At 32.5% G+C, this 11,702-nt stretch overlaps 1 protein-coding gene and 1 long non-coding RNA gene across 2 annotated transcripts in view; one reads left to right on the plus strand and one right to left on the minus strand.

Moving 5' to 3' along the window:
- LOC117171538 overlaps positions 1 to 2,062 on the plus strand; it is a 139,483-nt gene extending 137,421 nt beyond the window's left edge. The window contains exon 3 of the long non-coding RNA XR_004466895.1: positions 1,857 to 2,062. This is a non-coding gene — a long non-coding RNA (uncharacterized LOC117171538). The remainder of the gene's footprint in view (positions 1 to 1,856) is intronic.
- Positions 1 to 11,702, minus strand: part of LOC117171537 (BET1 homolog) — a 158,388-nt gene that overhangs the window by 86,762 nt on the left and 59,924 nt on the right. The window contains exon 2 of the mRNA XM_033358941.1: positions 9,936 to 10,027. Coding sequence (XP_033214832.1) covers positions 9,936 to 9,954 — 19 coding nt within the window. The 5' untranslated portion in view covers positions 9,955 to 10,027. The remainder of the gene's footprint in view (positions 1 to 9,935; positions 10,028 to 11,702) is intronic.

The raw sequence follows: 11,702 nt of genomic DNA on the forward strand, positions 1-11,702 counted from the left end.
CTAGGAGTTGTTTTTTGAAAAAAATGACTTAAAATTCGTGATCAGCGACCTCAAAAACCCCCAGCAAAGTATTTTCAATGTTTATAAATCGGTTTAAAATCGCAAAACTTGATTTTACTGTCATTTTAATCAAATTTGAAGCAAATTTTCACTTTTCGCGATTTTCTGCCTTTTCATCGCCGTATGGTGGGTTGAAATTTTTGTTAAAAAAAATCAAAACATGGTTTTCGATGTATTTTTTCCCGTAGAATTCGATTCTGAATTCAAAAAAATAAAATTTTTCTTTATTTTTTTTTTATTTGAAAAAAAACCATGAAAAAACCGTAAAAAATGAAGTTTTTCGATCAAAATCCCATAAAAAAAGTAGCTGGACCCTACTTTTTTATTGCAAATTCGGATTCAGCGTCGAAAAATACATAAGAATATATAGGTCTGGTCAATTCCACAGACACTTTTGTTTTTTTTGTGGGCCTGTGTAATTATCAAAACAGTGAAAAGTGAAACTGAATATATTTTTTTTGGATATCTGTTGAAAAAAGTGAAATATTCTGTGACAAACTATCATAAGGATTACTTTTCTACCTGGAGTTAAATTTATTCAAAATGCAACCTTGTTTAAACATAATTTTATTATTACTTACATTTAATAAATTAATACTGATTTATTCTTCAATTATTTATTGTGAAAATCCAAAATTTTAGTTTCAATTATCTTCTTTAGGAAAAAAGTTATAAATCATAAAATGAAGGCAACTTGTCATGATTTCAATTTTCATCGAATTTCAAGTGAAGTCTGCTTAATTTCAGAAATCTTATAGACGTAGGCTCATTACATGTTCTATACATTCACTGGTATAAGTTATTAAATTTCCAGAAGTTTTAACTATGTCAATTATAAAGACTACATTATAAATGTATATTATTGCATCACGCATATGTAAACTCGAGAGCACGTAATCTTCCCAGACTACACAGTCACTATCTCTCTCGTTCTAACCAATTTCACTGTTAAAGAGGGAGAGATGGCATACTGTGACATCAGCCAAAAGGGGACGTGTTTTCTGCGGCCTCTAGTCGCCGCCATGTAGATGCCGATTCAAACAATGTTGCATGTATATATTCACATCAATTTCTCGACAAACAAATTCGCAGGATGGAGAGAGATACATAAACGGTCCAAATTCTTCATCAGATCTATAATTTGTATTTAGGGGCCGTCCACAAATTACGTAAGGGTTCAGGGGGGGCACAATTTTCTTACGATTTCTTACGTTCGGGTGGAAGGGGAATAGACAATTCTTGCGTAATAAAATAATGAAAACTAAACATGGTTCTATAAATCTAAAATTTATTGATTATTGACGATGGAGTAAATAGATTTGACTGATGTAATTTTTTTCTTACTTATATCCTATTTCCTATTTAATATCAAAAATTATTACGTAAGATGGGGGTGGGTGGTTCACGAAAATCCTATGGTACCTTTCCTATGGTACCTTACGCACTTCCAGTCATAAGACACTTTTGTGAAGTTATATTAAACCTCTACAGTCCAAGTCCGATAACTTCTTAACTGGGGCTATAGTGGTACAAAATTCTAGGAGGTGCACGCATGCATAAATCACGGGCGCAAATCAAGAGTAAAATAGCACACGTAGTGGGAGAACCACAATTAGTGTGCGTGCCGTACGTGTGATAACGTTTTAAGGGGATAGTACACTTATCGGATAGCAAGTTATCGGACTTGTACTGTATTTCGCCTATCTATAAGCCTTTCCTATTGTATTTTAATTTTAAATCTCACAACAAAATTGTTCTACTATACTATTTATTTACGACATATATTTTTTTTGCAGAGAATCAAGATGCAGTGGCATTATCTTAATTGCCAACGCTGACAACACCCACACAAACGCAGGATTTCAAGAAACAAAAAAAAACGAATAAGGGTGACTGTTACCGTGAACCAGGAGAATAAAAAAATTGTTCTTAAGAAATACCAGAAGATTTCATCCAGCATATTCAGCTATAAATATTACTTACACACCCACACACACACACACACACATTAATGTTCGATTTTGTCATCATTGCGAATTTGTAACTTTCTGCTCTGAAAATATTTTACCTAATACACGATATTAACTGTTTTGCAGAATGCTTTAGATATAGATCAAGTTTTGAACGACAAGCAAGATAAACTTTATGAAAAAGGACTTTGATTGCAGCCTGTCATTGTATTTGTGGGGCCGATTAGAAACTTGGAATCGGTCTATGTTGTTGTAGATGGGAAAAAAACTAATAAATAACTGAAAATGAAAAACGATTTTGAATTAGTTTTTTTTTTAGTTTGAAAGTTCAGGACTAAATTTTCTAGAAAAAGTTCAGAGTGGATTTATTATTTTTGATAATTGAATTTTTGCCTTTGATATTTTATTCCCGTAGAAAAAATTGTTTTTATACTTCAGATCACTTAAATTTAATGCAAAGCGATTATTAATTACTTCTATAAACAAATTTTTTAAACAAATGTACATTACAGAAATTAATAGACAGAAAAAAATCTTTTTTTCTTCTACTCTTACTGTACTGATATCACCGATTATATTTTCTGTAAAAATTATACTCCCCGTTGATATTTATTTGAAAAGCCAAATATATGAACAAATTCATATTTCAGGAGTTTGAAGCAAAATGAAACCGATTTTTCATCTAATTTTATTGCAATTATATATTCTGAAATAATTTTGTCATGCATTAATATTTTTTCATTTTATGAACAAATTATATAAAAAATGCATCTTTTGGGCGTTTTCAAGCAAAAATAAATCCTTTTTTCATCTGGCCTTGCTCAAATCATATTCACAAATTTAGTTATGCATTGACATTTATTAATTTGACGAACAAATTATATAAACAAATGCACATTTTGTACTTTTTCAAGAAAAAATAAACAGTTTTTTTACTTTTTTTCTTCGGACCTTTTAGAAATAATATTTCGACTGACGTTAAATGAAAACATTTTGCTATGAATTAATTTTTTATTTTATTACCAAATTATACATACAGACATGCACATTTTCGGCGCTTTCCATAAAAAATAAATCGTTTTTTTATCTGGCCATGCTCAAATCACATTCACGAATTTAGTTATGCATTACCATTTGTTAATTTTACGAACAAATTATATAAACAAATGCATATTTTCGGCGTTTTCCAGAAAAAAATAAATCGTTTTTTTATCTGACCTTGCTCAAATCATATTCACAAATTTAGCTATGCATTAACATTTGTTAATTTTACGAACGAATTGTATAAACAAATGCACATTTTCAGCGTTTTCTAGCAAAAATAAATCGCTTTTTATCTGACCTTGCTTAACTCATATTCACGAATTTAGTTATGCATTAACATTTTTTTATTTTGCGAACAAATTATATAAACAAAATTTAAGCACATATTCAGGTTGAGTATTCATGATATTATTTTAAATTCGTATTTTGGGTTAAATATTCAAGCATTCCAGTTAAATATTCATAATTTGTATTCAAAATTCATCTTTTTGGTTGGAAATAAAACTATTCCACTTTTTGTTGATAGCTGATGGTTTTAGTTTGAAATTTAACTATTTTGTTGAAAATTGATAATATAAGTTAAAAATTTAACTATTTATTTAGTTGAAATAAAACTCCTTTATTAAAAGTTAAACTTTCTTATTAAAAATGCATCTTTTTGTTTAAAAATGCATGTAGTCTAGTTGAATAATCATCACTTTAGTTGAAGATTCATTATTTCAGTTGAACATTTATTCCTTCATTTGAAATTTTGTTGTTTCGTTAAGAAATGATTTTTCCCTGGGAATTAAAGTATCATTTTTTTTATCAAAGTTCATTTTTTGTAGAAAACGAAGATAAGAGAACAATAATCAATTGATTATTTTCTCAAAAATAATTCTTATAAATAATATTAATATTGATAAAAAATTTAACTATTTTGTTGAAAACCCGTGTAAAAAATGTTTTTAAAAAACCGAGTTAAAGGTTTCCAATTGCAAATTTATCTATTTCAGTTTAAAATTTAACTACATAATTGAATGAAAATTTATTTTTCTGTTTGAAAATTGAAACTATTCTCTTCATGATTTGTGTTTTTAGTTAAATATAAACGTCTCTAACAACATATTGAACCTTTTGATTTTCGAACAATTTTTTTTCTTTTTGGTGTAAAACGAAGTGTCTTGGTTGAAAATTCAACTCCATGTTTCGAAGTTAAGGTGAATTGTTGTCAGTTCATTTTATTTTTTTACAAATTTAACAATTACTTAAAAAAAAGTTCTTCTTGGTTGAAAATTTATTTGATAAGAACCTAGGATATTTAAATAGGTAAACAATACAATGTAAAGTCCTCTTTTTTAACGTCCAATAATCAAATTGATGAAAAGAATTCCTGAAATTAAAATCAAGAATCTAACGACCAAATTGGGACAACCACCACAAAATGTTCCCATTGGAATCTGAAAAAAGGAACACTTCTCTCCCCTCCCTTTTCCCTAAAAAAGAAAAATGAAAAGAAAATGATTCATCCTTACTTTTGACGAAAATAAAAAGGAGGAAAGAAAAATGAGAAGGCAACCAACCAAATCCCCTTCCCTCTCTCTCTCTCTCTCTTTTTTCTTTGTTTCTTTATTTCGTCCTCTTTATTCCCACCATTATCAAATCCCAATAAAAAATTTTTTAAAAATATTTATCATAATCACCAACTTTTCGGCACTCATACAGCACCCTTATCAAGGCGAAAAAATATAATATAAAATAAAATTGAAATAAAATGAAATAAAATAAAGTAAAATAAAATGAAGTAAAATAAAATAAAACAAAAATAAAGTAAATTGGAAATAAAAATAAAATCAAATGAAAAAATTAAAATATAAATAAATAAAAAATAAATAAAATAAAAATAAAATAGAGTATAGACTGACCCAAGTGCTCTCTGAAATTTTTTATAACCTTCGTTAGGGCCACCACTAAACCCTTGCCAATGGGGGTCATACGCCTACATTTCCCTTTCTTTGACAAACTGTGTGCAGAGAATGAAATTTCGGAATTTCGTTCTCTCGTTGAACAGAATATAGCCATAACCGGTTTAACTAGGTTACGGAGGAGTCAGGGGGGAACGAGTGACGTCAACGCATTGACAAATTTCCCTCTCCGCTCGGTTCAAGTGAGAAGAGCACATCTGTCGAAGGAGTAACGAAAACCCGACTTGATCCCAAGCCAATATATCGACTATATATACGATATATATACGATATATCACTAGTTAAGAGCTATTAAAAAATGCCACACTTCATATTTAAAGCAATTCAAATTACTATGTGATATAGTTCTTTCAACAATTAAATACAGTACCTTTAAGTATTTAGGAAAGTTCGATTTACCATGTTTCATAGTATGAAATCTATTTTTACTATGGTTCTCGCGGGTGTCTGGCAAGATCACACTAAACAGTTTAAAGTAGTAGAAATTACCATATAGCATAGCTTATCAGGCTACTCTGCACGGAATACGCAGGGACCTGCACTAGTTATACCTGCTACTTGACAAGGGTCAATTTTACTATGTGACCAAGTACAATTAGCTTGTAGCTCAGTTGGCGTAGCAATTTTTATGTGCGCTGTGTAATATTAATAATGATTGAAACTACTATGTATCATAACATATGATGCTGTTTTTCACGGTATAAAATCCCTTTACTTCACATTATAAATGATTTTAGTAAAACATTACAGACTACTATTAAGCTCCACGTGTCACTAGTTTACTATGTGAAATAGTGAAAATTTCTAAAATTCTTAGCACAATACACCAACTATTTTTTCCGTGAGCAATTATTGAAAAGATCGAAAATTGCAACAAATATCAATGCGCTTGAATAGTGTCTACCTGAAAAAAGTTATAAAAATTTGTGGCAAGCTGGTCAAGAGAAAAAACTCAAATCTGATAAGATGCTGATCAAGAGTTTAAATCCAGGTGGAGGTGATAACTTTTAAATGTTTTAATTTTTTAAAATTAACAATACACGAATAATAATAAAAATATGTTCAAAAATAATTTGGAGAAATTATTAAAGGTATTTCAATTTTTTTGTTAAATTTACGGCCGGTGCAACTGCAATTGGCCAGGAGGGACCTTCGAGGGCTACCGTTGTGGGTGAACAACAGACAAGCCCATTTGGAACCTTATAGATTAACCTGTTGTTTCCGTAAGTGGTCGCGCCTGGATTGCCCTAATAGGTCCCAGGGTCTGGGGGCAACCCGTACTGGTCATTTACGGGAGCCCACTATATTTTTGCAAACTTGATTTAACATTTTTTACACACAATGTATAAACCTTAAATGTATAATTCATAAAAACGTCGTATTAAAATGTATAACAATTAAATTTAAAAGTATGTACTACAATCAGTTATACAATCGATTTATAAACTATACCTACACCAGATGGTGTTTACTATTTATTCCTCATAGTTTTACTTACCATTCTATAAATAATTTTAATTATAATGGAATTATGCAGAGAAAATAATTACTTTTGTTATAGTTTTCGGGCCAAGTGACGCAAGTGATTAAAAACAATATTTATAATCAAAACGTATTGCAACATAAAATTCAATGGGGTTCGCAATTATGAACTCATCAATAAGAAAAATAGAAACATAAAATTTTCGTTTACTTACCAATTAACTATTGCATCAAATTCACTCATATTAAATTCATTAGGTCAAACACTTGTCTTGTCACAGGCGAAATTCGAACATAGATTTTTTTCGGTAAAAATCAGTAAAAATGTCCGACTCCAAAACCACTCATATTTGCGTTTTTCTGCCGACTTATGCATTCACCTTTATGCCACAAGTCTTACCTGACAACGATCCTCACTTACCGTAGTAGTTGAATTCTCTTGAAGGTCAGATTCGCGCCCTCCATTGTTTTAACCAAATTAAACAAAAATTGCAATGTCCTCAACAATCTGATGTAGTAAAAATATTTTCCTTATGGATTCATATTCAGTGCTAAAAAATCTCGGAAAATGCCTACTCCTGGTCCCAGTGCAGTTTTTATTTTTTTCTGGTCTCGTGACATTCTAGTATTGTCACCATGCCAACAAATGTGAGTCTTGAGAAAAAATGTTAATAAGTGTTCCAAATATGAAAACGTCTCATGCTCCATTCCAGAAGCAGCCGTCAAAAAGTATATGTTAATAATATGGTCTCCGACTCCCTTGGTTACTTAATTTTAATACACATGAACTGAAATCTAAACGTATTAAGTGTTAAAATAGCTACTTTTTGTACTGAAAAATCGAAGCAACTACGAAAATGAAGGAGCTAGGTTAATTTGGTTAATAAATTCCATTTGATCTAATATACATAAATATGTGTGAGAAATATTAACGCGTTTAAGCTGTAGATCATTAAAAATCTACGCTTTGCCCATACCATATTAAATCAATGGGAAAAGTTCGTGGTCTTTGAGATACGGGTTAATATTAACCAATTTGGCTAAAATGTTAAGATAATTTGTTTGGTGGGTTTTAAACAAAATTGGGGGTGATAGTGCATATAGATCCTTCCTCGCCATAGTCGCCTTCATCCAGCCTTTAAGGAAAGAAATTCAACATGTTTTATATAAAACGGAGATCGAAACAAACAACCAATCACGAGTTTTTACCAGACTAAAGTATACTACCACAGAGAGACCCACATCCCAGAATGAGCATTAATATTCCCATAGAAGAGAATGTGATTAACGCTGCCTGCACAGTTAACCTACAGTCTATCACATATGTGTATGACGCAACCCGGAAATTCCCACACTAGTTTCGACTTTAGCCATGTATCAGATACGTAGCACACATCTAGATCATACTCTGCAAGTACAGTGAAACCCCTAAACAGAACTCCTCGATATAGCTGTTCCGAGAATATACGCCGCAGGTAGCAGTAAAAGGAGCTGCGCGGAGTGTGCGGTGCCAACCCATCCGTGAACAAACAAAGGAATTTACATTCGAAGCCATACTCAATCGAGTTTGTCCCCACACACCGTCAGCCCCTCAACCCGAGCAGTAGTGGGATTTCACTGTATTATGTCCGGTTCAGAGCACTTATTTAAAACATCGTAACCATTCCAATTAGCGAATTTAAATGTATTATTGGGCCTTTCTTCCATAGTGACTTGCATAAAAGAAAAGAAAACAAAACTTAAGATTTCGTAGAACAAATTTAATAAGAAAGAAGGAGCAACAAGTAGCCTAAACTTAACCTACAAAAATCAACAAACATGCACTTAATAAAAACAGTGAAAATAAGAACTCTTAAAACAGATTAGCAACTAACTACTCACACTTAAAGCTGGGAGCGTGTCATTCTAAATCTACAGAGTTACCATCGAGGGAAACCGAGTCAATGTAGACATAGCCCTGCGATCAGACCTGGAGTTAATATTGACTCCTTCAGACAAAATCGTTCTAAATGAGCTATTGGTCGAAAAAGTCCTGAGTAGCCTACTACTGAAAAAATATTCAAATTTAAGAGGTTCAAAACTGCTTCAATTTCAGAATTAAAGTTATCTTGAACAACAAGATCCTCCCCTCGGAGTAAGACACGCTTGCGCATGAACAGGTGTCGGTAAATTACATTCGCATCTTTCAGTTTCTTTAAAACTATTCTTAATGGCAGTCAAAATTCTTTATGTCCTCAGCTTTCAAATTACTAGATATAGATTTGATCATTTTAGGTCATGCCTGTATATTACAAAACTCAAATTCACAAAGATAAACAGGCCATTTACGAGAAGAGGTACGATTGTTATTACGACAGTTAGCACATCTACTTAACTGTTCTGGGGGTTTGTAATTTTCATAAAGACTATAAAAGAAGCGGACGATGAATAAGAGAAAAGAGAAACTAAATCACTCGTATCGCTATACCATTAAAAAAAGTTGTATTGGATTGCTTATTTAGATTCTAAGAATTAGAATTGGCGGTTATTTGACCTGTTACAGTAGCTTTTAAAATTACGTCGCACCCTGTGGAGAAAGAACCAACGCTGTCCACTCTTTATGAGAAATATATGGCTGCGTAAAAAATCATTAACACATTAGGAATCTTAGAACTTTTTCTAAGGGATGAAAAACTAAAAGATGTACCGACAGCAGGGATTTCAGACTGGTACAAAGCACTATCTGCCATATCTTGGTAACCCTAACGCGACGTGTATCACCGCCCCTCACCCTTAATCCACGATTTGTAAATTTAGGATGAGAGCCCCCCCCCCTCGACTTTTCGGGTTAACCAAATAAAATTGTCTATTTATGCAACTAAATATAGCTATGCTTCCTTACAAAAAATAGCATCTAGTAAATAAGGCAATTCATAAAATCAAATAAATGAGTTCCTGACAAGCATTAATAAAAGAAAAAGCAGATTGTGGTCAAAAAATAAGCATGGAAGGTTATTGAATGAACTAGATAAGAAAAGATCGGAGAAAGTGGTCAGAGCGAGGAAGGGTTTAACGGGTATTTCGTATCAAACTGTTATCCATACACTCCCATATTGAGTTGACATATATTAATTTTAAGTCAAGTTGTGTCACAAAATATACTATAACAATAGGGACACAAGACATCAAAATTAAAGGATGAGAATTAATTGATACAGTTAATATATATTGAGAATGATATATTATTTTCTTATTTTATTATAAATTCGATTTTATATAACCGTCTTAGTTCAGAAATACATCATTCCGGAAATCTGTGTTTTTTTGTTAAATTAAATTTGATTCCTGTGAGGAACCAGTAAGCTTAAATAAATACACCCATAGTGAATAAACCGATTTTACTTCGCAGAAGTATTCTTTTTTTTTAGTAACTTACCAGAATGGGATCGCCTCATTTTAGAAAAATAAACTTTCACGGATGTTAGCCAAACAGCATATTACACACTTTCTTTAAAGCTGGAGAGACCTCTAAAATAAATAAATATAATCAAAAATAGATGAGCCAAAAAAGTAAATTTTTAACTACACTCCTCAATTGTTCTTAATATTCTATATTATTGAATGCGCTATATTGTTATAAAACTCGTTTCATTTAAATCTTTTTTAACGCGCATAAACTTCAAGGGATTAAAATGGTTTGCTTATAATGCCTATGAGTTTATGCAATTAAATGCCATTCAAAGCTACTCGGCGAACCGCCATATTGTATGCTATGCAATGCCCTTCACGAACCAAGTATCAAATAGTATGATGGCCATTTAATGCTGTTAACAAAATATTAAATAGAATCAATGCCGGTCCATGCGATTTAATTATTTTTCGGACAAAAATGCAATTGGTTTGCACTTAAAGACATTGAAATGTCCGTTTTTTAATGCCAGCCTATGCTTCCCAATCAAGTTGTTGTTACTGGGCTGTAGATGGATAATATTTTATGGATATCATAAAAGTTCTTGAAAGGTAAACGGGGTCTGAGCTGTGAATAAATATGCTTGTAATATGATATAATTAATAATTTTTATAATCAATATTTTTTTTAAAACATGCACGGACCGTTCGATCTTCGAGATATGTATAGCGGGTCTAAAAATATAACAGTTATGCTACCCTCCGAGGGGTCCTGAATCCTGGGTAACGAAGCGTCTCGTCGTCAGTCTAGATCTGTCTGTGCACGCATAAGCATAGTGCTAGGAATAGTGCAAATGCTCCTAAGAATCCAATCGACTCTTCATTCTCTGTAAACCCACTTTCCCTCACCGACAATACATCTGTAATAAAAGGGATAAGAAAAACGTTCGGTCCCCGTTGCGACCCACTGGAAGTGCTTTGAACAATTTTTCGGCTTGTCTTGCCGGTCTTGAAAAGGAACTGATAAGGTCAAAATCAGCATTATATATACATACATACATTAACACACACACAAGGGAAATAGTCAATTGTCGAGAATGAGAAGTGTCGCATATACTGGGACATTATATTCTCGACAATTCTTTTTATGTTATACACTCGAGGCCTGACATAGTTCTTCTTGACTTCGAGAAGCGAACCATGTTCATTATCGAATTTTCAGCACTAGCTGACAAAAACATCATAGCCAAGAAGAATGAAAAGAAAGGGAGGCATAGAGACCTTATAAGGGAGTTGCGGCGATTGTACCGGGAATATTCTGTTAAACTAATCGTCCTTATCATCGGCGCCCTTGGAGGTGCCAAGCATGCATTGGTTAATAGCCTGAAAAGCATCCCTGCGTGTCAAAAATATGATAAAACACTTCCGGGAAAAATGCAGAAGGCGGTCGTCCTTGGGTCGCTCCGTGTCTTCAGGGTACATCAGAATTTTGCCGGAGCGTCGTATTGATTCGGTCACAGACTTCAACTACCTATCTCACGGTCGTGAGACGTGGTTATGGCTGAAATTTTATCGCGATTGCTTGCGTTTGCCCTTATGACAAACTTTTGGCAATATATATATATAATGGGAATATATATAATATATAATATAAATATATTATAAATAAAATATATATAATGGGACGAGCCCAATTCGGTTCGGTTTTGATTCCTCTAGAATCAAACCGAAGGGCCTATGACAAAGCCACCAAACGCGTCCTCGGGTTGCGGATAGAGGGTCCCTGTACCAAGGG

The sequence above is a fragment of the Belonocnema kinseyi genome, chromosome 4, assembly GCF_010883055.1.
Source record: "Belonocnema kinseyi isolate 2016_QV_RU_SX_M_011 chromosome 4, B_treatae_v1, whole genome shotgun sequence".
NCBI lineage: Eukaryota > Metazoa > Arthropoda > Insecta > Hymenoptera > Cynipidae > Belonocnema > Belonocnema kinseyi.